Source organism: Artibeus jamaicensis, unplaced genomic scaffold (genome assembly GCF_021234435.1).
Source record: "Artibeus jamaicensis isolate MK-2021 breed Jamaican fruit bat unplaced genomic scaffold, CSHL_Jam_final scaffold_614, whole genome shotgun sequence".
Classification (NCBI taxonomy): Eukaryota; Metazoa; Chordata; class Mammalia; order Chiroptera; family Phyllostomidae; genus Artibeus; species Artibeus jamaicensis.
In genome coordinates, this window is record NW_026522050.1 from 6,181,864 (window position 1) to 6,209,269 (window position 27,406).

Here is a 27,406-nt window from a genome sequence, read left to right on the forward strand (position 1 = left end):
TTCAACAGCGACACCATGCGGCAGCAAAGACTAACTGCAATGAACCTTTAATCGCACTTCAGGGTTTTCTCAGCATGACCTCGACCAAACCCAGGTCGGGAGGATTGTGTCTTGGGGAGGGAAAGCAGATCACTGGAACTTTGTACATCCCAGAGTAGGACTACAGGACAGGGGAGGGAGGGCGACGTTAGATGTGTGTGCGTGGGAGTCCTCTGTCTTTTTCAAAAGCGACACATGCCGGTGCCAGAGAAGGCAGAAAAGAGTAAAATTATATGTAAGAAACTTCAAACTTCATAGAATGAATTGTTTTTAATATTATAATATAGACGAAAAGTAGCAAGTTGTGGGGGAAAGTTGCTAAGAGTTTCTGTACAAATATGTAAAACATATGGTAGATTGGAAAAGTGGTCACAATTTTATATATATAAAAAAATAATCCATGCCTTTTTTAGTCTTTGAACCTAAGCTGGTCTGATGACTTGCTTTGGCCAATGGAATGAGGCAGAAGTGATGTCATATTGTCTCTGCTCACTCTCTTAGACCCCTGCAACCTCCAGGTGGACGAGACCAGAGAAGCCTCCTGGAAGGTGAGAGACCAAGTGGAGCCGAACCTGTCAGCTGATTTCATCTGATCCAAGGCCAAAGATCCGTGGAAGAGGCTGTACAGGCTCAGCAAAGCCAAGACTCATCACACCTTCCAGCTAATCAATCTTCCAGCTGAACCTGCCAGGCCCACACCAACTCAGTGACTAACGAGCTAAATCAATGTTTATTGTTTTAAACAAACAAACCAAACCAAACCAAATCAAAACACAGTGACACATGCCTTCTTACAAGAAAAAGCCTCAGAACAGAAAATTTACTTCACTTCCAGATTTTCTACTCACATGAATAAGAATCTCTTTCCCCTACCTGGATGTGATGATTCATTCATTCAATCATTCATTCCCTCAATAGATTTTTTTTTTTTCAGTGTCAGGCACTTTGTTAGGCTCGATGCGGGTACATGGTTCAGGGCACAGGAAAACACAGACCTGATTTACAACCTGGTTTGGGCAGAAAGGAAACTGTCCCAGCCAAATCAGCCACTGAAGAGTACATTGGAATTCAGACCTGGGATCACTTTACAGCTGTGTGACCTTTGGACAGTTCCTTAACCTTTCTGAATTTTCCTTTCCTTATCTCACAAACAGGGAAAATAACTGGCTCTGAGCATGGGGGAAGGGTCAAAGATTGGTAAAGCACTGTGCCCATGGGTCAGAATCATGTCCCACCCCCTGCCTTTGCTCAGTCACATCTCATCACACCAGGATCTCCCCCAGGAGGGAGCAGTTTTCCTGAATTTGGGAGGTGCCTTTGCTTTCAACATTTCCTCAACAGGAATTTGGCATCTTTCAGCAGAGATTGACATCAGGGGCACTGAGAAGGGCAGGGCATGCAGAGACCAGTGTGCCAGTCCAGCCTGATGTGAACTGGGGATCTCTCTGTGCCCCCAGAGCTACAGGTCAAGTCTGGGTAACTCTCGTTTGGTTCTCAACCTTGGCTGGGACAGTGAGCTGCAAGAAAGGCCTCAGACCCAAGACATGGCAGGCTGAGGTATCGCCCACATGGGCGAAAGTGGAAAGCAGGTTGACAGTAGATGACTGGGCAGGGGATAAGCTGCAAATAAGCCTCAAACCCCGTCTTCTTTTTCCCCCTCTCGGAAACCCCTGACCTCCACCAGAGCATGCAAAAACTAGAAAGAGCACACTGGGAGCCTGGGTCGCCTCCCATCTCGCACTTCGAGAAGCTGCACCCAGCCCAGGACGTAGAGAAGGGGACCAGCCCCTACGGTGGCCGCGAGCTGCCAGCCCAGCTGCAGTTGCCAGCCAGGCCACTGACTGCACTGCCCCGTGCCTCGCTTTCTCCTTATCAGCAGGCTATTCTGTGAGAAGGGGGTGGGGAAGCCAGATTCTGCTGGGTGCAGCAGGGGTGTGAACACATACCCTGGTGGCGGTGATTGTGGGCGGTGATAGCTTTAAGGGAAACACTCACCCCATAGAAACACTGGGCAGAACTAGCTTGACCCAAGATGAGACCCTCTATGGTAGATGCTTGAGAAGTGGCTGTGGACTGGCGGCCAAATCCCTATTGCCATCCTAGGGTGCACATGTTCCTCTAGTGCTGTTCGTGGTTGTGAACCTGAAGGTCTGGGTGTGTGAGAGCAGGGTGGGGGGGGGAGCAGTGGGGAGGGGAGCAGGGATGACAGGAACTGCAGCAGCAGGGGCTGAACCCAGAAATCCCAGTCAGCGTGTTTGGGTGGACAACCCTGTACCCAGGAGAGGGGAAGGGAGGGAGAGTACACAGACACAGTGGAGGATGAAGAAAAAGAATGACAGGGGATGGACAAAAAGATGGGATTAGGAGGGAGAAAGGGAAAGCAGGAGACAGCAGGGCTAAGGGCTGGAGCATCAGTAAGTCTATGAGGATAAGCTAGAAACGAGAAAAACACAGTAAGAGGCATCTTCAGAGGCAGGAAGAACACCGTGTGCTAAAATCTATCTTCCTATCCATCTCCCTCATCAAGCTGTAGGTTTTCAAGGTAGGCACTAGCTTACCTCATCTTTATGCCTTCTGTGCTTAGCACACGGTAGACATAAAGGCACTGTACTTGCTGGACAAATAAAGAAAATATTAGGAAAAAGCCAGGATTCTAAGATAGAAGGGCAGAGACAGATGGGGGCTCTGAGCTTAGACTTAAGAGCCATAGAGATGTGCTTTTGAACCCCAAGCCTGCCCTTTTCTAACTGCATGCCTTAGAGCAAGATTCAGCCCCTTCGATTGGAGAGTTTACCATATAAAGTTGTTGAGGATGAATGTCTGCAGAGATCTCAGCAGACTGCCTGGGTCAGCTGCCGGCAATGTCAGTTACTGACATCACTGCTGTCACAGACAGATAAGTGAGACAGAGACAGGAACAAGGGAACTGCACAAAAAGCCTCCAGTTAATGACTTTGCCCAGGAACTCTAGTGCCTGTTTGCTCCCACTCCAGGTCTGGCCATGGGACTCTCTTGCTTTGGCGGATGGGACAATGATAACCTTGACACCAGTAGAGATGCGGAGCTTCCATGAAAAAGCTTGTTTCTGACTCCTTTCTTGGGAGTCATCCAACCTGCCAACTATCACAGATGTAAAATTGAGCCCAGGGTAGCTCAGCCAGGTCCAGCCCACTCAGCCAACCCTGAGGCCTAGTTGAAAAAATAAATGGTTGTTGTTTTAAGCCACTAGTTTGGAGTGACCTGTTACAAGGCAAAAGCTAGCTGATACAAGGGCATGGTGACCCTTGGCCTTTAAAACTGAAAGGCAAATGAAGTCGTGGTTTGCCAATTTTTATTTTGTAGAGTCTAGTGAACTTGAACCAGAGAAAGCTGCAAAAAAGCATTTTGGAGAGTCACAGGGAAGGGATGCTAGAAGGCAGTCCCTTTACCAGACTCTGAAGGTGCCCTTCAGGTGGAGGACAGAGGTCACCAGAGGTGGGACGTGGCTGGAGACCAGTTCAGGCAGGCAGCAGGGGGTGGCAGGGGTGGGGGGCTGCGACCGGGTACAGCTGGCCCTGGACTGGCCCCTGCAGGTCTCAGATGCTGGGGTCATACACCCGCCCCATGAAGATGGGGAACCTGTGCTGCTGGTCCCAGAGCAGGAAGAGGAAGGGCTGCTGCACCTCAAAGACCATCAAAGAGCGGGCCACCGAGACAGCCGAGGCTGCAGCAGCCTCCACTCCAGCCTCCGTCAGCTCCAACGCCGCCTGGTGCTGCATCGCAGAAACCTGAAGGTCTGGGTCCTCCGTCAGCCTGCACATGTTGAGCTCATAGGAAAAGTCGTAGAATTCTAGGGTATAACCAGAGAAAATCACAGTTAAAGGCCAGCACAAAACCCTCAGCTGTTGGGAACATTCGTCCTGAATTTTCTGGGTTGGTCCCAATACTCTCTTCCTCCTCCTTGCTTATCAAAATGTGTATCATACCTTCCGGTCCACTTTCTGGGCTCCTCTGCCAGTGGGGCCATCTTCACTCCAACCACCGCTCGAAAGTGGTGAGAGGCCCTGTCCCCACCCCCCCAAAATCCTGAAAAATGATGTCCCTGCTTCCTTGTCAACAAAGACTTTGGAAGTGAGGTACTATATAAAAAAGAGGTAATATGTTATCAAATAAGGTCATATACAAGGGTGTGATGTCATATACTAGGAAACAAAGTTGTCTATTGGGAAGGTCAAGGTCTTTAACAGAAAATGAAGTGATCTAGCTGCAAGTGAGGTGGAAGGGCAAGAAATAGAGTCTCTGTTCCCTCTCCTAAACTCAGAAGCCTCTAATCACCTCTTATTCTGAGTGCTTTTTGCATAGTCCATGGGGTGGTGCATGTTATGAAATGTCTCTGGGGGAGGAGCATCCACGGCCCACCTTAGTCACCTGTCCCAATGTCACAGTGAACCACGATGCAAATAATCGAGAGAGGTGGACCTGGTTTCATGTTCTGATTCACTTATAACTGGCTCAAGGGACCTTGGCTAAGTCATGTAAACATTCTGGGTCATTTCCTCAATGATGTGACGAGATAACAGTGCCTGTCCTGCTAACACAGGACTGAGGGACAACCTGAGATTATAGATGTAAAAAATACTCTAGAGAGCCCTGGCTGGTGTGGCTCAATGGATTGAGCACTGGACTGTGAACCAGAGGGTCACCAGTTTGATTCCCAGTCAGGGCACATGCCTGAGTTGCTGGGTGGGTCCCCAGTGTGTAGGGGGCACCTGAGAGGCAACCACATCGATGTTTCTCTCCCTCTCTTTCTCCCTTCTTCCCCCTCTCTAAAAATAAATAAACAAAATCTTTTAAAAAATACTCTAGAGAGCACTAAATGCATTTTAGAGATGACCCCACACCCATTCCTCCTTTGATGGTCTGGGAGCAACTCTGAGCTGCCAGGGCTCACCCAGGCTCTCCATGATTGTCAGCATGTTCTGGTTGCTACTGAGTTTTAATCTGGGCATCGTCACATAAGTGGACTGGAACTTGGTCATCTCCAGCCTATTCATGATGGCCTTGAAGACAGCGGGGCTGAGGGCCTTTTCCACATCTTTGAGACTGTGCCTCATGGTCTGGGGTATCAGGATCACCATACTCAGGTTGTTGGACAGCTGCAGTTGCCCCACCTGGAGAAAAAGAGATGCATCTAATCACTGGGTCCCCAAGGCCGATCGTCAGTCTGCTACTCCGATCTGTACCATTTCAGCCAGCAACAGCCAGATTCTGACCAGTGTGGCTCAGCTGCTTGGAGTGTTGCCCTGATACACCAAGATTGCAAGTTCGATCCCCACCCAGACAGGGAACATACAAGAAGCAACCAATGCATAAGTATAACAACAAATTAATATCTGTCAGTCTGTGTCACTCCCCACTTTCTGTCTAAAATAAAAAAATCATTCTTTAAAAAACAAAAAAGGACCTCCTGTTGATACCTCCCAACCATACACTCTGAGTGAGAGCGATGACCTGAACGTGCCATATGTATTCACTCTTCTCTGCCTTAGACATGCTGTTCTGGGTTTGTTAAGTAGTTATGAATGGTCATATTCACTGAATGGGGAGGAAAGGGTGGAAAAGTGCATGAATGGTCAAAAGCAACCTCCTCTGTGAAGTCTTCCCAGACACACATACTAGCACCCTCTATGGAATTCATTCAACCATTCAGCAAACAGGCCATGCACACTTATTATAGGTGGCAGTGTTCTAGGCACAGGAGACGCTCTAGGCAACAAGACAGGGACGGCCTCTGTCCCCCAGGAGAAAGACAGACAATACTGTAATCAAATGAGCAAATAACATAATTTCAGATAGTGGTAAATACTATGAATATAATAAAATGGTCATGTTGCGGGGTGAGGAGGGGACCACTCCAAGGAAGGGGAAGGCCCCTCCACCAAGGCCATCTTTGAGCTGGCACCTGGGTGAGCAGAGGAACAAGGTGTGTGAAAATCTCAGTGAAGAAGGGTGTAGGCAGCGGGAAAGCTAAGGGTGGCTCCCAAGGTGGACACGAGCCTGGTGTGCTGCACGACACATCCTTCACTTCTCAGCCTGGAACGAAGTCACTGGGTGTCTCCCACTGTTTTCTGTCTCACAGGTCTGGCTCTTGCCCGGCTCAAAGGCAGAACTATCTGATCACTGGGCGTGAGACGCCTGACGAACGAGAATCTTCTGGTTTCCCGTATGGTCTTCCCTCCCTTCCGATCCACTGAAATAATACTGTTCGATTTCTGCTAAGGAACTTGAGCCATTAAACACACGTGCACCACACGTGTGTGCATGCACCACATGCACGCACACATAAGATATACCTATACATGTGTGTATGTGCATGCATGCTGTACATGCATGCCTATATCAGATGAAGAGAATAGAAACATGACTCACTTCTTGCCATTTGATGGAGTAGAGATGAATGAAGAAACTAGAATCCTGCTTTCCAGCCTAAAACTTTATAATGCGTACCTTGGCCAAGGCTGGAGAAGACAGAAAGAGAAGAGAACAGGGTGGAAATACAGAGGGGAGGAGTAGAAATTAGTAAGGGTGCGCCCCAAACCAATGGGGCTGTTCAAACCATAGCAGAAAAGAATCAGGACACGCAAGAGGCGAGTAAACAGGGGTGAGAAGAGTCGAGCACTGACCTTGGCCTTCAACGTCGGGTCAGTGAAATGGGCCACTGGGTACTTCTTGCTGATCATCATGGGCACTTTTATCACAGAGGATTTTAAGTGAAAGGGCTCCTTCTTGGTTTTTCTGTGTTCAAATGGTATCTTCCACTTGGCTAGAGGAAAGACAGAGGGGAAAGGATGTAGAGCTCACTGCCTGTTAGCAAGGGGTGGGACAGGTCATGTACAGTGGGGTGCAGTCATGAAACTTGGGGCCAGGTGGGCTTCAAAGGGGGGAGGGAGGACCCCCTTACCACTCAGGTAGACGGTATTGAGGAGGATCAGGCGGGTGTCGGAGGGAAGGCTGTCTAGCAGCTGCTTGATCTTGTGATTGGTCTTCTCCGCCACCCAGGCGTTGATGAGGTCCAGGTTGGCATCACTGTCATTTCCCAGAACTCCGGGGCTGCCATACACATTCTGAGAGGCATTCATAAAGGCATCCCTTATGGCCAGGTCTGTGGCGGGGGGAGCAGATCAAGAGAAGTGGGCATGAGTCCCCTGGACAATCCCCTGCCCCACCTTCCAAGAGCAGGCTTTGAGAGGGGGTGTGTTTCCCACCACTCTTCGGGCGCACTTCACTGCACGCTGGAGCAGGGGTCCGGGCCACTCCCCTAACAGACAGGACAGTGAGGCCCAAGAAGGCAAACCCTAACCTTGGAGCAGACCTCATCCTAGGCTGCACCAGCCTCTGCCTGCTGCACGAGCACGGCTGGGGGTGGGGGCAGGAAACTCGGAACGTCCGTTTGTCTGTCTTTCCCCCCCTTACTTTTCTTAATTCAAGAGGCAACAGAGTCTGCTTGCTGGCCTCAGCGTAAGTTTAAAATAAGACTCCTCGGCTTTTGCTCTCCAGAGCCCAGGTCCACTAAAGAGAACAGCGTTTGAAAGAGAAATGCTCCCTGGATTAAATAACTGATACGGAATGCAGTTGTATTTCCCACCAACCCGGCAAGGCAGAGGATAAGGTGGATTCCTAGCAAATAAGTAAATGTGACGCTGCTCAAACACCTCTGAGCCGCATTTTCCCATCCCTAAAAAGAGGTTTTTTTTTCACTTTGTGTTTTGGTATTTTCTCAGTTTCTACAATGAATACGTATGGCTTTCATCAGTTAAAAACAGACAAGAAAACATTTTCCCCCTTTATTTAAAGAGAGGGCCAAACTAGATCTGTAGTTTCCAAATCTTTTCCAAGAGCGGAGAACTGTGTTTCAAACCTGGTCATGTCTGAAGCCCACACTATGAAGGTCTTTGGTTGAGCCTGGGCGGCAGCTCGAACGGTTGACTCCACCTTCCCTCTGTCAGGACGGGTGCCCCCTCCCCACTCTGCGCCCCCCCCCCCCATGCCCACCCGCACCATGACTTCTGAAGCAGCTCTGCTGAAACCCAGGGCTCTGTGTACCAGACTTTGAGGAGAACTGCATTCCATCCTTTTGGAAGCTTATTGCCATTATTACCTGCTTAACAATCTAACACGTGTAAAGGACAACAAATGTGTATAATACAAAAAAAAGTACATAGACTAGGAGGCCCAAGACACTCCCGACCCAGATTAGCAGACATTTTTTTTGCCTATTTTATGTCTCTAGCTCTTATTCACGAACTATTCATAAACTCTTATTCTGAACAGAGTTGATGAATACGAAGAACTTGCCCAAAATCTCATGGGCTCTCTGGTGTCCCTGTATGTCTGCTGAGGCCACCCCCTGTTCTGCAGTCCATCCTGGGTATTTTAGCTCTGACATTCCCTCTGTCCTTCCCCCCCGTGCTGGGTCCCCCTCAGACTCCCCCCAGGACAGGACCCCACTCAGCAGTGGCCTCCCCGTCCCTGTCCCAGCACTCACCTGCGCTGCGGAAGATCTGAGAGGCTGAAGTGAAGCCTTTGGATGGGTAGGCCTTCAGCGCCTGGTGGACGCAGGCAAAATCCTCGGGGTAGGAGAGGATGGTCTCCAGGTTTTTCTTGGTGTTGCCCCCAGCCCCTACAACAAAGGGAGGAGATGAGGGCCAACTGCAGGAGATGTGGGGGACCCACCATCAGGACCACTTTTGAGGGACCAGGCTGGAATGGGGTGGGGAATCACATAACACCAGGGCCGGAAGCGTAGTTCTGGGAGATAGTGCGTATATGAGAGAGAGAGGGGGGTGGGAGGGATTATGAACATGGCAGTGAGGCTTTTCCAGGCCTTCAGACGCTCCCCTTCCCTATTTTTCTACCTAATACTCATTCCACTCATCAGTCAAAGCCTGGTCCAACCAGTGCCTGTTCCACATGAACTATATTATTTAGTTAGTTTAGGTTTACCCAGGTTCACCCTACAGGCAGGGCCACTAGATCACCATTAAGAGGAGACATCACAGAATCGTCAAAGAGAACGGATGTTCACTATCCTGTCAGTTATTCATTATTAAATATTCACCACACACACTTTCTGCGCAGTAACACTTCCTGGGTGGCACACACTGTAAGTGCTTTTCCCACAGTATCTCGTTGAATCATAACCACCCTTATACATAAGGACGATCATTAGCCTTATTGTGCAGATGAGGAAACAGAGGTTTGAAAGGTTAAGTGATCTACTTCATTTAAGATCACAGAGTTCAGCCCTGGCTGGTGTGGCTCAGTAGACTGAGTGTCGGCCTGTGACCAAAAGTGTTGCCGGTTCAATTCCCAGTCAGGGCACATGCCTGGATTGTGGGCCAGGTCCCCAGTAGGGGATGCATGAAAGGCAACCGCACATTGATGTTTATCTCTGTTATCTTCTCCTTCCCCTCCCCTCTCTCTAAAAATAAATAAAATAAAATCTTTAAAACACATCACAGAGTTCCTAAGTAGAGGCTGGAGACAGGATTCAAGCTGTATCTTTTGGGCAATAAAGAAATTAACTGAAACCAATAAACTGCACTGGCAATGTCTGAAGATACTTCGCTCGTCATAACTGCGGGGATGCTACCGGCATCTAGGGGGCAGAGGTTAGGGGTACGAGGGTTCTGGGCCTCCAGAGGAGCAGCTCTGACACAGGCTCACTTTGTTGTCTCCAACAGCCTTCCTGGAATTTCCCTCCTAGTGATCGTTCTGTCTCTGTTGCTTGTAGCAACTTGTTTGTGTCATTCCTAGAGCACTCGAGAGTGACCCCTCAGGAAGGGAGGGGGATTACCGTTTTCCGACCTCCCATCAAGCCAGGCACTGGACTATCTGCTTAATTTTCTGAGGTAAGTAAAACCACCTCCACTTTCTAAGGGAGGACTCGGGCTCAGAGATGTTAAGTGATCGGCTTGAGGCCACACAGCTCAAAAGCAGCAGCCTCACAATATTATTCTCCTTCTACCTCTTTCAGTTTCATCTCCCTTATCATCTGAACTCAGGCCATGGTTGGCGGGTGGGACCCTGTTTCATACGTTCTTGCACAGTCCATCTGGTTTTATAAGCGAGAGTGCCTGTTAAATCATTGTGGCAGGAAGGAATACAGAAAAGTTCAAGAATAAAAAGATTACATCTCCCCTCCCCTCAAATATAGCCCATTTGTATAGCTTCCTCACCGAGGCACAGCTCTGTAGGTATCTGGGTTGGGGACCCTCCTGGGAGGGTCCGACATACAAGCTGGACAGGACTCAATCAGGGTCTTACCAAGCAGGACCTGTGTGAGCAGGCTGGCAACGCTGAAAGGTGAGAAGACCATGTTGCTCTCGGGCTTCTTCACGGACGAGAAGGCATGGTAGAGTTTCAGGGAGAAATCTACCAAAGCCTGCTGCAGCGTGGTCCTTACTGAAGGGTCCTCCGAGTTAGGACAGTAGGTGTCAGGCTCCGGGCAGAGGGGCCCAGTAGTGGGCTGGGTAGTTGGGAGGGTAGGTTCAGTGGTTGACTCAATGCCGGGCTGAGAGGTGCTTTGCAAAGTGCTATTGGCTATGAGGATGGCTGAGTTGGTTGTTGGTGTGGGAGAAGAGCCCACGGTGGGTTGAATGGGTTGATTCTCAGGAACCTCTTCCTCTAAGATTTCTTTGCCCCCGGTGGGTTGAATGGGTTGATTCTCAGGAACCTCTTCCTTTATTTCTTTGCCCCCGGTGGGTTGAATGGGTTGATTCTCGGGGATCCCTTTCTTTAAGGTGTTTCTTTTGCCTTCCTCTGGCAGGCTCTCTGCATCTGCAGGGCCATGGTCAGTATCCTTCAGGTCTGAGGAGGCTCTGCCCTGTAGTTCAAGAAACTGTGTTTCATTTTTCTATGAGGCACAGGACCCTCCAAGACTCAAAACAGGAAGAGAAGGTGGGGATGTGGACAATGTCCTGTACCCAAGATAATTTCCAAAAAGGCCTGGTGGGTGAGGGGCCTGCTCTGGAGTCATGGCCACAAATTCCTTCAGAACAGGGGTCAAGGCAGAATATGGGTGGGGGAGGGGGTTGGGACATTCTCGGCAGAAGATGAGGAGTAGTGGGCAAGGACTCTGCTGACCACTTACTGCTAGCTGTTTCCCACACTTGGGAGCTGAGTGTTAACAGGCACTTATCTGTGTTCTTGCAGTCTAAAAAAGAAAATATCTGGCCCTGACTCAGTGGGTTAGGTGTCGTCCTGCGGAGCAAATGGTCTCCTGTTTGAGTCCCAGTCAGGGCACACGCCCAGGCTGCAGTTCCACTCCCAGTCGGGATGCATAGGAGAGGCAGTTTATCGATGTTTCTCTCTCACATCAATGTGTCTCTTCCTCTTTTCTTCCCGCCTCCCTCCCTGAATAAAGACAGAAAGAAAAGGAAGGAAGGAAAAGAAGGAAATGAAAGGAAGGAAGGAAGAAAGACTTTAAAAAAGGAAATACCTTCCTGCCCACTATAGACATTTGAGCTTGTGGCCTTTGCTTTAGCACGAGTGGATTCTCATATTGTGGGCTGCAACCCATTAGTGGGTGTTGAAGACAACGGGCATCCCAAAAGTAAGGAAGAAAGGAAGGATGGAGGGAAAGAAGGGGAGGAGGCGAAGGAAGAAAGAAGGAGAGGGGGAAGGAAGGAATGGTATTGACCAGTGGCACTCAGTCACAGTTTTGACCCCGAGGATGTGTGGCCATGTCTAGGTGCATGTTTGGCTGTCATAAGGGAGAGAAGGGGGGTGGGCAGAGATGCTACTGGAATGTAGTGGGTGGAGGCCAGGGATACAGCAAAACTTCCTGTAACACACAGGACAGCCACTCACACTGAGGAATTATCCGGCTCCAAATGCTGAGTGTTCTGGGTCGAGAAACCATGCATTTACCCCCATTTCACTGATAAAAGAAACTGATGCTGAGTCATACTAAGAAACCGGCCCACAGTCTCGCAGAAGCTGGAGGAAAACTAAGAGTGCAACCTCCGTCTCAGTCCAGGTCCCTGCTCATCACGGCATCACCGGTTGAGTCTCGAAGGGCACTGCTCGAGCCACCTTCCACACACATGAACACACATGAACACACAGGCCAGGGCAGCCATCCACCTCGCTCCTGTTCAGCCCTCACCCCTGCCCTCCCGGGCCACCGGGACCTCTCACTGTCGTTGATACCCACCCAGCCCCAGGTGTGATTGCTCCTCGGTTTCCACTGAGGAGAACCTGTGTTTCAGCTGCCAGCCTCCACCCAGCTCAGTGTGCACAACAACCCTTGCTTTTATATCGCAAAGGGCTGTCCAGCTCCTTGCCCTGTGTGGTCTTTCTCCTTCATTTTCCACTTGATGAATCAGAACAGTTAGGCTCGAAGCACCAACCTGCTGAGGGCCATCACGGCTGGTGCCTGGCAGGTCGGACCCAAACCTGCATTCGTCTGGGTCCCCGGCTCTTCCCAGGCCCCCTAACAATGGGGCAGCAAGGACCACACTACACTGGCTGATCCTAAGAGGACCTCTCCTCATTCTCCGGGGCCTGAAGGGTTAATCCCAAACACACACCCCTGCCCCCTCCCTTGAAGGGGCCACTCACCCCAGCCAGAAGCAACAGCAGCAGGAGGGTCAGCGAGGTCAGCCTGGAGGCCATCTGGGAGGCAACGTCAATGCGGACCTGCGCAGCCAGCCAGCGTTGGAGCCAGCTTGGAGGACCCCGGGCCCACCCCAGGGGGGCCCACCCTGGGGCCCGCCTCATTCCATTCCGGCCCTAGCCCCTCTCAGCAACGCCCTCAGCCGCCCTCTCCCGGCCACTTTCTCCCAGGCTCCTCCCTCGGTTTTGTTTTCCCAAAACTGCTCCCCTTTCCCGGCACTGGCTGGCTCTGCCTCCCCCCCCCCCCCGCCCCCCACAGGCCCGGGTCTCAGTCCATCTGTTCCTTCCTGGGGGTCCTGCTTTAGCCAAACAATGAGGCCAGAAGCAGGGGGAGGAGGGGAGGTCCAGAGGGGGCCAGGCACCAGGCACCACGACCCAGGAGGGCAGGGAGGGGGTGGGGGAGGCAGAAGTCTCCAGCGGAGGCAAGTCTGTACAGACTGCAGAGATAACAGGGGGGCAGGGAAAATGGGGGAGGGAAATAGGGAGATGAGAAGACCCCCTCCCCATTTCCCCTCGAAAGAACCAAACCTGCTTCCAACTCCCGGTGACTGGGTTGCTTCAGTGCAGACCGAGTGGATAGTCCCACGGGATCAGGGAGGGTGGGGTGTATGTGTGTGTTGGGGGGGGTCGGTCTTCGCTATTGGCTGGCCCAGGACACTGCCCAGTTACAAATTAAAGATGATTGATTGTGGCGTGAGTTCCCGTAAATCCGATGGGAGGCACCCCTTGGTGGGCTTTGGGGGCCAGAGCAGGGATTTAGCCCAAAGTTCCTTGGGAGCTTGGGTGCAGCTCCCAGCTCTTCTTAGCAAGAAAGTTTAGCACATTCATGGTTCATGATAAACATAGCCACAGAAGTGGCTCCACAATCCATGGGCAACTGGGTTTTCAGAAATCGGTAATCGGAGCTGATCTTCAAAGAAACCCTTTCAAAACAGACCCCTCTGTGCCCACTTGATAGGTAAGAGACTGAACCTCGGGGCCTTTAGTGTCTGGCCCAAGGGCGCCTCACTGGGAGATCAGCCTGGACTGGGCCTACAGCTCCGGACTGGTCCCTGCTCTTCTGTGCTGGGGGAGTGTGCTGCTTCCCTTCTCTGAGACCTGGGATCAGTGACCCTTCTCATGTGACACAGTCAAGGAATGCGGACACTCGGCCCAGCTAGCCTTAAGTAAAAAACGGAAAGCTGGGTGTACGCTGGGGACAGGGGATGTTTGCAGTGGCCTGGGAACCAGCGGACCCGGCTGGGAGACCTGGCCTCCCTCTCAGCCCCTCCCCTCTCAGGGTTGCCAAATAAAACACAGGAAGCCCAGTTACATTTGAATTTCAGATACACAAACAAAAAAAATTTTTTTCAACCATGGTCCACACAATATTGGGACATAATTATACTAAGTTCCTTTTTGTCATTTACCTGAGATTCAAATTGAACTGGGCATTCTGTATCTTATTTGCTTCATCTGGCAACCCCACCCCGTTTGAAAAACAAGGCGGTCGGTCTCTGGTGGCCCGAGACAGCTCCAATGTTCTGTGATTGTCTCACTGCTGGGCTTGTCCACTTTGGCACATTCCAGAAAGTTGGCTGTTAGCACCAGAAGGGCTACGCACAGGGACTGACCTGGGATGGAAATGAGAGAGGCTATTTGTATGTCTCCTTGCGGGTCCTTGGAAATGACCCATAAACACTCTGCACCTGCTTGGCTGGAGTTTCGGTTCCTGAGCCCACTGGGGAACCTCCTACACCTGGGGACGTTCCTGCATGTCCATGCCAGAAATAAGATGGAGGCACTTCAGTCAAGCTGCTGAATTACTAACATCGAGAAGGTTGAAGCCTGAGGAAACAATTCTATTCTTGTTTTAAGTAACCTGGGGACTTGACCTTTGAGTTTGCCAGTCCCATGTCCATGCCTGGTTATGCACCAAACATCCAGATAACCTCTGATTACCTCCCCGCCGAAGGACTCGGGTATCCTGACCAGCTGACATCCAGCTGACATCCATCAACCAGACTGCCTGACATTTGACTGATACCCATCCTGGACCAGTCCTGGGGCTAAGAGTGCAGGACTGATTATTTCCAAGAATGTTCTTTTTACCATAAGAACATTTATCCTTTCTTTAATTTTTTGGGACACTTCTGGGTTTTTGCCTACCTGTGTCGCTGGTATGCAAACTCAAAGACCCTCGAGTAAATCTTTATTATTTATTCCTAGCAGAGCCTCCAGGCTGTTTTTGAGTTCCTCTCACACATAGTTGCGGCAGCGGCACACGTACTACTTCTCTATCCCAGGGCCCAACTGAGGGCCTCGAGGGCACGTTGAGCTTGTGGGTTCCGAGAAACAAACAAAAAGAAGTTGGTGGAAAACAACCTTACTCAACTTCTCCTTAATTCTCCTGACACATAGGAAGTGGGTGCTAATATTAATCCCACCTTAAATGGAAGAAAAAAAAGGAGACTCACAGAAGTTCACTGATTCATTCAACAGAGCTAGTAAGTGACAGAGTAAAAATATGGACCCCGTCTGTTTGACCCTGTATTAACTGTAACAGCGGGGCTGTTATTCATTGTATTAATTGTAACCCTGTATTCATTGTAATCCTGTCCCACCATTTCCTCTGACATTGTTTCTCTAAGTGCTGACTCTAACTAATATGTAGCTTGTCGATGAGTAGCACGTTTGTGTAAGAATCCTAGGAACTAACTTCAAAACACACAGACCCTGACCTTCAGGCATCCCAGCTCTGGGAGATGTGCTGACCTTTCTCTATGGAGCAGGTTGACGTGAAGTCAGGATGACTAAACCAGGATGACGCACGCCAGACCATCGCTGGCCTTATTGGAATGGACCGTGCTCCTCTGCACCAGGAGGACTTTGCAACCCCCTTCCTTGATCTCTTCATTCTCTTCTCCTCTCCCTCCTTACAAAAACCCCTGCCTCCACTGAGATGTGGAGATGGGCTTTGACACATGAGTCCCCCATCTTCCAGATGGCTGGCATCTGAAAATAAACTACTTTCCTTTACATCAGCACCTGCCTCTTCAGTATTGGCTTTCCAAGTGTCCGGCAGCCGGACTTGCATTCGGTTACATTAACCCATATAAATCACTGGCACACACCGGGGCTAGCCTGAAGCAGGCAGCAGACTGAGCCTCCTGGGCCCAGCTGCGGGGTCTGAGGCTCCGTGGACCCAAGTCTCAGGACAGACAAGGCCTGGTGGAGAGGTTTCCCAGCCTGCAGCTCTACCTCCATCAGCCGCCTCAGCTCTGCGGCCGAAGCCGTGCCTGCACTCTGGACATTCAGAGGGTGTGTCTGCTGAGTGGAGACTCTCCAGCCTGAAAACGTGGGAGCTGAAGCCGAAACTCTCCCTGACTAAGGCAGTGGCACTTCCTCCAGCAGAGTGGCTGGAGGTTGACTTAATTGAGGTGTTGGGGGAATTCCTCCCTAGTCTGGGTGTCCAGATAGTTGGTTTAGGGCTGCGCCTTCAGTCCTTCCCAGATCTTCTCCGGCATGAGAACCTTCCCTTCTGATGGGTGAGGACGGGGGAGCCCCCAGGGACTTCTCCTCCCGTGTTTTAGGTGTGCATGGCTTCTCCCCTCTGGTGCTGGATGAGGTTCTGGTTCTCACTGAAGCTCTTTCTGTACTCAGAACATTTTATCATGTTTTTCTCCCACTTCGGTCCTCAGATACTGAAGGTTCAAGTTGCTGTGGGTGAACACTTTCTTCTGAAGAAAAATTGTACAAAACTTGGAAATAAGGCAGAAGAAGCTGGGTCAGTTGACTCTCAGAACACAGAGAATCGTTCGAGTGATAATGTTCTCAGCGCTGGCACAGGCAGGACTTGGCTAGTGCCATCCAGACGCAGAGAGGTGTCGACTGGTGACAAGGATGGCCTTGGGCATCGGGGCTCAATCCTCTTTCCAGGGCCCTGAGCAACCCATTCTAGGGGAATAAAATGTGACTTGTTATTTATTATGGATCCGGGACCGGAGTCTGTCATGTCAGATGTACACCTGCCCAAATGGGGAAGATGCACATTTTCTTGGGGTGGGGGGGGCGGGTCTGGTAAAGACGAGAGTGAAATGGAAACATTTGGAAGAGATGATCATGATCACTCCAAGGCTGTGGCCTTGCTGTCCTGCAGGGCAGTAGCCAGTTTGTAGCTATTTAGCTCTATCTTCTCCTTTTCACCGGGCACACAGGCACACACACACCAGTTTCCCGCATCATTCCTTGAGTCAGCTTTGCCAGCTTGGTGTTCGTCTCATTCAGGTTCTCACCGTGTGTCTGTACAAGACTGTTGCTGCCATTCTGAGAGCTGCGTCTCGGCTTTCCCTTTGGCGGGGTTGTGGACGCTGCTTCACAAGACGGGCTGAGCCTTGTCTTTCATTTCCTGCAGACATAGCCCTCTCTGGGGGGAGGAGCACAGGCTTGGGGGCCAGGAGTGAACGGGCCGTGGGGGTTCCTGCTGCCAGTGCCCCCCCCCCAGACATCTTCGTTCATCCTCTTCCTCACAAGTCTGTCTCACCTGGGCTCTTTCCCATTCACCTTGCCAGGGACCGAGTCTTCCTGGGAACCCACTGGAGAGTGTCCATTCATAGGACCTTCCTGCTGACAACCCTCCTCTCAGGCGTCTGCACTCCCGTGCCTGCACTGTTCACCGGAGCTACAAGGAGGGAACAACCTGGATGACCATCACCAGATGAAGGGTAAAGAGACTGTGACTTGTACGAGCAGAGGAGGGCTACGGAGGCTTCAAAAACAAGGAAATTCTGCAATGTGAGACAGCCTATTGGACCTTGAGGACGTTATGTTATGAAACAAGCCAGACGCAGAAAGACAAATACTATGTGATTCCTAAAATAGTCAAATTTATAAAACCGGGGGTTGCCATGGGGGTTGTTACCAGGGAGTGCGGGGGAGGGCGTTTCTGGGGCGTCATATTGATTGACAGACGTACGGTTTCGGTTAAATAAGATGAACGAATTCAGATCTGCTGAACAGCCTTGTACCTACAGTCCACAACAGTGCACCGTTGACATTTGTTAAGAGGGTAACTCTCATGTTGTGTTCTCATCAAACTAAAATAAAATAGTCCCTCTGCTTTTCGTCTCCCTTCCGTCTTCTGGTAGCAGGCAGGTGGGAATGAGAGACAAAAACAGGAATTAGATCCGAGTAATTGTTCAGACACAAACACCACAAAACCCGCACTCACAATGCATCTGGAGGCCCCAGAAGGCCAAGGGCTACAAAAGTTTCCTGGGTAGCAAGAAACAGGTGATGAGTCTTTACAGGTATTTGAATTGGTCTCATTTCTTTCTTTCTAAGGAAATTTTATATTATTCTGTCAAAGTTATCATGACAATATCATATATATGTTTTGTAAAAATTTCTGGGCTACCGCCCTGGCTGGTACAGCTCAGTGGACTGAGCACGGGCCTGCCAATAAAAGTGTTGCCTGTTCGATTCCTAGTCTGGGCACATGCCTGGGTTGCAGGCCAGGTCCCCAGAACGGAGTGCAATTACACATTGATGTTTCTCTCCCTCTCTTTCTCCTTCCCTTCTCCTCTCTCTAAAAATAAATAAATAAAATACTTTAAAAAATGTCTAGGCTACCTAGACATTTATAAAATAGGAATTTATTCCAGATACAGCTGCTAACAGTTGCAAGCGTGTTCTTCCAGACCCTCCTCTGTGTATAAAATTGTGTGATTTTTTACACCTCTCCCGCACACATGGTTGTTCCTTTCTCACTCCATTGTCAGGGCGGTGTGCCCTCTCGTTCTCCCTAACAGCCACGTCACATCGCACTGCATGGCTGTTGCACACACTTTTTCTTTGGTCCCACACTGAGAGACATTTGGGTCGGCCCCCCAACCCCACAACTGCACGCTGGCTCCCAGAGGCTCCCTGGTGTGGGCCCTTCTCACTCAGCAGCGTGCTCAGGCTCTCTGCCACATTTCCGTCTCTGACCTTCGCCTCCAACGCCCTGTTGCCACCTCTCTGGACAGAAAACCGAGGTCTGGACTATTTACTCAGCTGTGAATTTAGTCCTGTTTGGATTGTAACTTCTGTTTTGAAACTTGTTTTGCTATACCTATCTATTGAGAGATCTCTACACATCCGTATGTAGCCGTGTAGCTACGTATCCATCTGTCAGCTATCTACTGTTGACGTATGTATCCATCTGCAGAGAAAGAGGAAAAGAGAGAGACGAGGCATTTGTTCTAGTAAGGCCTCCAACGGACTGTGTGAGGCCTGCCCACATTATAGAGGGCAATCTGTCCCATTCAGTGCCCACTGACTCATGTGTGTACATATATGTATGTATGTATACACGCACCCATCCTGTTGGTTCTGTTTTTCTGGATAATCCTAAGCTGAAGGCTCAATACTATGTGATGTTTTGACAGCCGGCGAACCCAGGAGAGACATGAATGGCCTCACTGCAAATCCCCTCTCCACTGTGCTTCCTCAGATCAGGTCCTGCAGCCAAATAACCTTCCTTATCAAGGGGACCAGGCAGAGCTCCTGCCTACCTCTGACTCTGAATTTTGGTTCCCTGCCAGCCTGCAGAATTATTCAAACAAGCCAATCACCTACTTCTTCCCAGGGGAGCCAGGGGGCACTGCGCCCTCTTGGTACCAGAAAGCCTGACTCCTGCAGCCCCTGGGTGCTGGCTCTCTTCCCGTGTGCTGCCGGCCTCTGGGTGGCCCTGTGTGGCATTGAAGTCCTCCTGCCTCAGGGTGGAAGCACATGTGATCAATAGCCAGCTGTTGTGTGTCCAATGTCAGGCGTCATGTGTTCAGCCACCCCCCTAATGACAGGGCAGGAATCCCTCCCTCACCAGTGGGATAAGAGGTGTTTCAAACAACAAGCCACTATCCCATCAAATTCTCCCAACTCAGGAGTTGTCATAATCTAAACATTTAGCCAATCTATTAATATCTCATGATGGTCTTAGTTTTTATCTCCTTGAATTACTCGTCAGATTGAGCACTTTTTCATGCTTAGTGTCCATTTGTATTTTTCTCTGTTGAACTATCTTGGGGCAGAAACTGATGTGCCATGTTCATCAAAGTTATTTCCTTTTTCTCCTCCTGGGCACACAGCTAGACTACGTTTCCCACCTCCCCTTGCAGTTCTGTGAGCCCCTGGCTGAGATCTAGCTAATGGAATGGGGGTGGGGGGGTGACAGGAGCCATTTCAAGGCTTGACCTTGAAAATCCTCCTACCCATGAAACTCTCTTTTCTCCTTCATCCGCTTGCTGGTATGTTAATGTCCAGGGTGCCTTTGAGGGCCACATACTGAAGATCCCCACGTGTCTGAGTCCTGGGTGCCTGAGTGACTTTGTGGAGCAGAGCCTCCTCTGGTGGAGAACATCGATTTTGGACTTTACCTGAGCAAAAAAATAAATTTCTACGACTTCTGTTGTAGGTGGCTCTGCTATAGCTGTTAGTCTACCTTAACTGATATTTGCCCATTGCTCAGTTGGGCTTTTCTTTTGTTTCAGAATTCTTTGTGGATACAAGTCTTTTGCCAGTTACACATGTTGGAAATACATTCTATGCTGCAGATGTACTCTTTCTGACATTCTTGAACACACAGTGTATGCACAACCATGTTTCCGGCTTTGCCTGTGCAGAAAGGTCCTGACCTACACATGCCGAGACCAAGTGTGCCTTGATGTTGAGGCACGATTTCCCCTAACGAAGATGGATTTGTTCAGGGACACACTGCTCTGAGGACAATCCCTGGTGTGTCCTTCTCATAAAATCACCTCGGAGCTGTCTTTAGTCTGGCCACTACTGAGCACTTGGACCAGTTTGGTCCCGTAACAAAACCCAGCTGAGTCTTTTTGTTTAGCCAGAAGCTCCCTGGGGCCTTTCTGGGCCATGCTTCAGGCCATGGTGACAGCTCTGAGCTCACAGAAGGACACGTTTGCCTCCCACCACCACTCTAACTTGCCATCCAGATGGCCAGCATGGAAAGCTGGCCCATTGGTGGATTTGGCTCTCCTGCTCGGCCTCCAGACTCTCTCCTCACTCAGCCTCTCCTCCACTGGGCTAAAATGGGAAAGGGAGAGAAAACGAGACCCTGGGGGAATGGGGTGGTCAGCACCCCCTTCTGTTTACCTCAGGGCATGTCCTCTGATGAGGATTTGGTTACTTGGGTGACGGAAGTGCTCGGGCCTTTGAAGAAGCCCCCTAGATAGAATGCTAGTTTATTCTTCTTCAAAGCTTCTTTCTCTCTCTTAACTTTCTTTTCTTTTCCTTTACTTTCTTTTTTCTTTTCTTTCTCCTTCCTTCCTTCCTTCCTTCCTTCCTTCCTTCCTTCCTTCCTTCCTTCCTTCCTTCCTTCCTCTCTCTATCTCTATCTCTTTATCTTTCCTTTCTTTCTCAAGGTGCTGCTGCCTGGATTTAAAGGGACTCTGCTTTCTTGGCCTTTCTGAATGGTTTTTTTAAGATAGTGTTCTGATTAAAACAAAATGCAGCTCTGAAGTCCTTTGGATACTCTCAGGAGGACACTGGGGATGCTGGGACCCCCAGGCCCCAGAGCTTGGCAAGAGCAGGCTGAGGGCTGGGCCCTGCACCCCTGGGCAGGCCTAAGGCCATGGGGAAGGGATCATCCTGTTCCTGGGACTGTGCCAGAGGAGCCCAGGTGTCTCATCACATGATGTCCTGAAGGGCGCAGAATGCCTAGGAATTCCAATCCTGGCTCCACAAGACCTTCTCTTCCTAGACCTCAGTTATCTGCAAAATGCATGGCTTTCATTTTTCCTGCATTCTCAGGCTATTATGTATGTTCATATTTGCTACGGACTGAATTGTGTCCCTCCAAATGCATATTTTGAAGCCCTAATTTTTAGTGGGTTTTTATCTGGAGATAGGGTCTTTAGGAGGTAATTAAGGTTAACTGAGGTTGTGAGGGTGGGGCCTGATGCAATGGAACTGCGGCTTTATAAGCAGAGGAAGAGACACACATTCTCTCTCCCCCCCCTCCCCCCACGAACAGAAGGGGCCATCTGCAAGCCAAGAAGAGGGACCTCCCCAGACGCCTACCATGCTAACATCCTGATCTCAGACTTCCAGTTTCCGTAACTGTAAGAAGATAACTTTCTATTGTTTCAGTAACCCAGTCCATGGCATTTCGTTATGGTGGCCAAGCTGACGAATAGAATAGTGTTTAATGGACTCATTTTGTTTACTTGAACACACTTACATAAAGAAGGAAACTTGACATCTCCCTTGTAAACGGAAAATCGGAGCCCTCACGATTAATAGAATGAATCAGGGCCCAGCAGACACAAGGCCCCAAACCCAGGATGCTTTTATGCATCCTTTAATGAAAATGCTTTAATTTTAATTACTTTTAAAATTTACAGAAGAAAAAAATAAATGTAGTAATGAATCTGATCTGGATGATATTCTTATTTATACCAATGCAATACTAAAATGTAATTTTTAATCTTTTTCATGGAAGGGACCCCCCCCCCAAGGCAAACCCGCCCAGGGCCCTGAAAGTCAGAATGCAGCCCTGTTATGAAGGCGCCTCTAAGAGAAAAGCTGCGAGAGGAGTTTGGTCCCCGGAAAGGAAGCCTCTCTAGGCTTAGGGAATTGAGGTAGAGAAGGGCTCCGACTGAGTAAATTGACAACCGACTTTATCATTTGATTAAATTCTTATTTCAGATGAAACTTGTATTACTTTTCCTGCTTGTGTACTGTTTTCCATAGAGTTGCTTTCATACAGACTATTTAGCAGAGTTCAAATTTCAGAGAACTGGTTTTGCTCTGTGAATTTAGGCTCTGCTGTGTTCCACCTTTTTGTTCAGGAAAGCTTATGACATTATGAAAACAACAACAAAAGAAGCTCTGGCTGGTGTGGCTCAGTGGATTGAGCACCGGCCTGCAAACTGAAAGGTCGTGGGTTTAATTCCTGGTCAGGACTCATGCCTCGGTTGCAGGCCAATGTTTCTCTCCCTCTCTTTCTCCCTCCCTTCTCCTCTCTCAAAAACCTTTGTTCCCCTCTCTGCTGAACCAAGCTATCGGGTGTGAGTTCCACCTCCTAACTTGGTTCTTCTAACACGAGTATTTGATTTGGGGTGGTGGTCCTGGTGCTGCTCCCGCCATGTGTCTCCTGAGCTTTGTGTGGGCTGCTGCCTCAAGGCTACAAACTGAGCAAGCAGGTGACACCTTCTGCTCTGCGTCAGACCACAAAGATGTCCTTTTGGCTATGTCTAAAGGGCAAGACCCACTTCCAGTTCCTCAAGGAGCCTGCTACAGGAAGCTGGGGACGCTGCTGTCGTGTGAGCAGCCCTTCTGTAGATGTGCAGCCTCTTCAATACCAAGGGCATCCCTGCTGGGTGAGAACCACATGGGGCCTTCTCAGCCAATGGGAGCACAGGAGTCCTCTGCAGAGAGATTCTGGAGGAGTCCTTTCCTGGAGTCATGGTCGACCCAAAGAAAAAACATACGTGCAGACATTAACCTAAATATATATGTGGATCTATCTCCCAATACTTGGGAGATTGTCCTAGTGTAAATCAGGGACAGCCTTCTCTTTTGGACGATTCCACGATAAAACTCAGGAACCAAAACAAAAGGAATTGGCTTTCAGACATCTGAGCCTTGCTGCCTATACAAGTGTTGATTCATTTTCATGTTCTTCATGATTTCCACATTGGCAGAACTTTTCACACTCTCCATGTTTTTTTGAAACGACTCGATTTTTTATTATTAAAAATAGCACATTTGAGCACATTTAGAAAAATAAAAATGGTAGAAATTGCCATTAACCTTGTGCATTGAATATGCAAGCAATGGCATCCCAGTCATTTCCTTGATTATTAATGAGGTTAAATATTTGTGTTTTTTTGACTACCTTTGTTTCCTCTTTGTTCAAATGTTCGTGTCCTTCGCCTTTGTAGTACTTACTGGAGTTGTTTTCATATCAGGTTATGAAATCTCTTCATATAATAAATATAATTTAACTGGCAATAAAAAAAGGAAGAAATGTCATGCAAAGAGAATGATGTTACTAGTTTCTAGCTGACTCCGCCTGCTGAAATCCTGGTACCTCCTCATTCCTTGTTGAAAAAGGAAATTTACATGTGATAGGCATGAAAGATGGACCAAGGCCAAACTGATACTCTGCCCTTGGGAAACCAAAAAAGTCACAAGAAACTGAAAAGGGAAAAGCTCTCTCAGTCTGTGCTTTATTATGATTTAGTGCCCTCAACTTGCCTGACACCTCCTCAGTGGTTTCACCCAGTACTTGGGGGCTACACCGGGTTTGATGGCGATGCTGGTGATGAAGATGAAAATGGTAATTATTACATTAGTGTGGTCCAGGGTTGTGAGTGCTCATGGTACAATGAGCCCTGGGCTAAAAATTTGCAAATTAAACACATAATCCTCACAATAACATTAGGAAAAAGGTATTATTATCTCTATTTTGTGGATACACTAAAGGTTAGAGAGGTTAAATAATTTTCCCAAAACAACTTAGAAAATGTCAGAGCTTTAAATCCAAATGTGATTGACCCTAAATCCCATGTTCTTCATGGCTAGGTTACACTTGTTACTTTTTGGTCCGTCTTTTCAATTCATTTTCTTTAAAAAAACATATTGCATTTGTTTATAGCTTTGAACAGATAGTTATTCACATGGTGGCAAATTTTAAAAGTACAAAACAGTTGAAAGAAATTTGGTATCCTTCCCTCCTCATCCCAGGATACCCAGTTTCCCTCACCAAATGGATAGGGAAAACTCAGCAGTTTTTTTAAAGTATATGTTATTGATTATGCTATTACAGTTGGTCCACTTTTTTCCCCTTCTCTCCCCTCTGCCTGGTACCCCTTTCCCTCCAGCAATCCCCCTCTTAGTTCACATCCATGGGTCATGCATATAAGTTCTTTGGCTTCTCCGTTTCCTATATTATCCTCCTCCTCTCTATTTTGTACCTACCATTTATGCTTCTCAAGCCCTGCATCTTTCCCCCCATTCTCTCCTTCCCCTTCCCAGCTGATAACCCTCCAAATAATTTTAATACCTGTGATTCTGTTCCTGTTCTTGTTGTTCACTTAGTTTGTTTTAGATTCAGTTGTTAATAGTTGTGAATGTGTTGACTTTTTAATGTTCATAATTTTGATTTTTTTTTACATAAGTCGCTATAGCATTTCATATAATAAGGGCTTGGTGGTGATGAACTCCTTTAGCTTTACCTTGTCTGGGAAGCACTCTATCTTCCTTTCCATTCTAAATGAGAGCTTTGCTGGATAGAGTAATCTTGGTTGTAGGTCCTTGCTTTTCATCACTTTGAATACATCTTGCCAATCCCTTGTAGCCTGCAAAGTTTCTTTTGAGAAATCAGCTGATAGTCTTATGGGAACTCCCCCATGGGTAATTATCTGCTTTTTTCTTGCTACTTTTAAGATTCTGTTTATCCCTAAACTTTGGCATTTAAATTATGCTGTGTCTTGGTGTGGTTCTCTTTGGGTCCAACTTGTTTGGAACTCTCTGCTTCCAGGATTTGTATGTCTATTTCCTTCACCAAATTAGGAAAGATTTTTATTATTATTATTTTTAAATAAGTTTTCAATTTCTTGCTTTTCCTCTTCTCCTTCTAGAATCTCTATGATTCGGATGTTGGCACTTTTGGAGATGCCCCAGAATCTTATTCTCTCCTCATTTTTTTGAATTCTTGTTTCTTCGTTCTGTTCTGGTTGACTGTTTATTTCTTCCTTATGTTCCAAATCGCTGATCTGAACCTCCACTTTCTTCCCTTCACTGTTGGTTCCCTGTGGTGTTTTCTTCATTTCAGTTAGTATAGCCTTCATTTCTTCCCTTATTTTGTTGCCACACTCAGTGAGTTTCTTGACCTGATGACCAGTGTTTTGAACTCCACATCTGATAGGTTGGCTATCTCTGTTTTCTTTTCTTTTTTTTAAATAAAGGATGAGGGTGTGGGTTATTTATTAATTTTTTTATTAATGTGTGGTTTCCTCTTGTACATCCCCTGCTGTACAAGACCCAGGCATGTGCCCTGACTGGGAATCGAACTGCGATCCCTTTATTAGCAGGCCAGGGTTATCTCCGTTTTCTTTATTTTTTTTCTGGGGTTTTATTCTGTTCTTTCATCTGGGTAATATTTTTTTGTCTCCTCAATTTGGCAGCCTCCCTGTATTTGTTTCTATGTATTAGGAAGGACTGCTCTGACTCCCTGTCTTAGCACACCTGTTAAGTTATATGGGGTGGAGCCTGAGGTATTCACAGGGGTAGGGCACCTGCTTCACTGTTTTGTGACTCTGTATGAGGGGGAAGCGTCGGAGAGGGGACAATGCCACTGCCTAGCTGCTGGAGGTTTGCTTGGCACTTGTCCCCCTACCCAGTCACTTCACCTACTTCCTGTATGCAACTGGCACCCCTCTTTGTCACTTTTATCAGGGCTGTTACCCTGGTGCTGGTTCCCAAAGTGGGTGGGGTTGTGAACATTCTGGGACCAGGCGGGCCCTTTAAATGGACTCTCTTGCGAGACTGGAAGCTTTTCTGCTGACCCCAACCCCCACTGATTTTTACAGCCAGAAGTTATGAGGCTTTATTTCCCCAGTGCTGGAACCCTGGGCTGTGCAGTCTGGCCTGGGTCTGGGATTACTCTCTCCCCAGGTAGCTCTCCTGATTTTTATCCCCCATCTGTGCACATGGGACTGCTTGTCCTGCAGGCCACTGCCACCGCCTTGCCCCAGCTGCTCGCTGCCACCACACTGTGTCCTCTCCACCCTGGCCCCCCATCCCCACCCCGCCTACCCATCTGGATGAACGACTTCTATAAATCCTTGGTTGTCAGTCTTCTAAAAGTTCGATTTTCTGGCAGTTCTGGGTGTTTTTTGTTTTGATTCTTGTTGGTTGTGATTCTTCTTATGGTTGTGCAAGAAGGTGAAGCATGTCTACCTATACCTCCACCTTGACTGGAAGTCCTCATCAGTCTCTTAATCAGCCTTACATGTTAGTCTACAATCATTAAAGATAATTCTCAGAAAAAAGGCAAAATCATGACTCTTGTACACATATCAAGTGGACATGAAATTTCCTTTTGCTCATTAATCAGTGAGGGAGCCAGGCAGATGTTAGGGTCAAGGGACTCTGCCCTGACCAGTGTGGTTCAGTTGGTTGAGCACCGCCCTGCAAAGCAAAAGGTTACTGGTTCGATTTCTGGTCAGGGCATATGCCTGGGTTGCAGGTTTGGTTCCCCACTGTGGCACAAGCGTGAGAGGTGATGTTTCTCTCTCACACAGATGTTTCTCTCCCTCTCTTTCTCCTTCCCTTCCCCTCTCTCTAAAGTAAGTAAATAAATATTAAAAAAGGAATCAAGGGACTCTGCAACAGACATATTTATAGATAGAGAATTAACATGAATATGTAAATGGAAGCAAAACTGTGTTTTCCATGGGGTGGGAGGGAAGTAGGTCAATTAAACCTCCACTAGAAAGAATTTGCATGTCCATATGAATTATTTTGCCAAGGGAAACAAAGGAAAAAATAAGCAAATGGGATTATAGCAAAGGAAACCACTAACAAAATGAAAATATAACCAATAAATGGAAGAACATATTTGCCAATGATACATATGATAAAGGGTTAATATCCAAAATTTATAAAGGACTTATACAACTCAGCACCAAAACTCCCAAATAATCCAATGAAAAAATGGACAGAA

At 48.4% G+C, this 27,406-nt stretch overlaps 1 protein-coding gene and 1 long non-coding RNA gene across 2 annotated transcripts; one reads left to right on the forward strand and one right to left on the reverse strand.

Moving 5' to 3' along the window:
• Positions 1–3,353: 3,353 nt before the first annotated feature.
• Positions 3,354–13,330, reverse strand: SERPING1 (serpin family G member 1). Its single transcript, XM_037163298.2, has 8 exons — positions 13,225–13,330; positions 12,643–12,720; positions 10,345–10,903; positions 8,564–8,698; positions 6,980–7,180; positions 6,702–6,841; positions 4,970–5,189; positions 3,354–3,868 (listed from the first exon to the last, which is right to left on the reverse strand). Exons 2-8 carry the CDS (start codon positions 12,694–12,696, stop codon positions 3,615–3,617), a joined length of 1,563 nt encoding a protein of 520 aa, XP_037019193.2. The 5' UTR covers positions 12,697–12,720; positions 13,225–13,330; the 3' UTR covers positions 3,354–3,614.
• Positions 13,331–13,435: 105 nt separating this feature from the next.
• On the forward strand, positions 13,436–17,779 carry LOC119062336 (uncharacterized). The gene is made up of 3 exons (XR_005084964.2): positions 13,436–13,654; positions 16,377–16,569; positions 17,247–17,779. It is a non-coding gene; the product is annotated as an uncharacterized LOC119062336 (long non-coding RNA).
• Positions 17,780–27,406: the final 9,627 nt, after the last annotated feature.

Coding starts and splice junctions, on each gene's coding strand:
- SERPING1 (XM_037163298.2), bottom strand. CDS start 12,696: ATGGCCTCCAGGCTGACCTCGCTGACCCTCCTGCTGCTGTTGCTTCTG. Junction 7,181..8,563: donor TCAGATCTTCCGCAGCGCAG/GTGAGTGCTGGG, acceptor CCCCCGCCACAG/ACCTGGCCATAAGGGATGCC. Junction 6,842..6,979: donor CAATACCGTCTACCTGAGTG/GTAAGGGGGTCC, acceptor TCTTTCCTCTAG/CCAAGTGGAAGATACCATTT.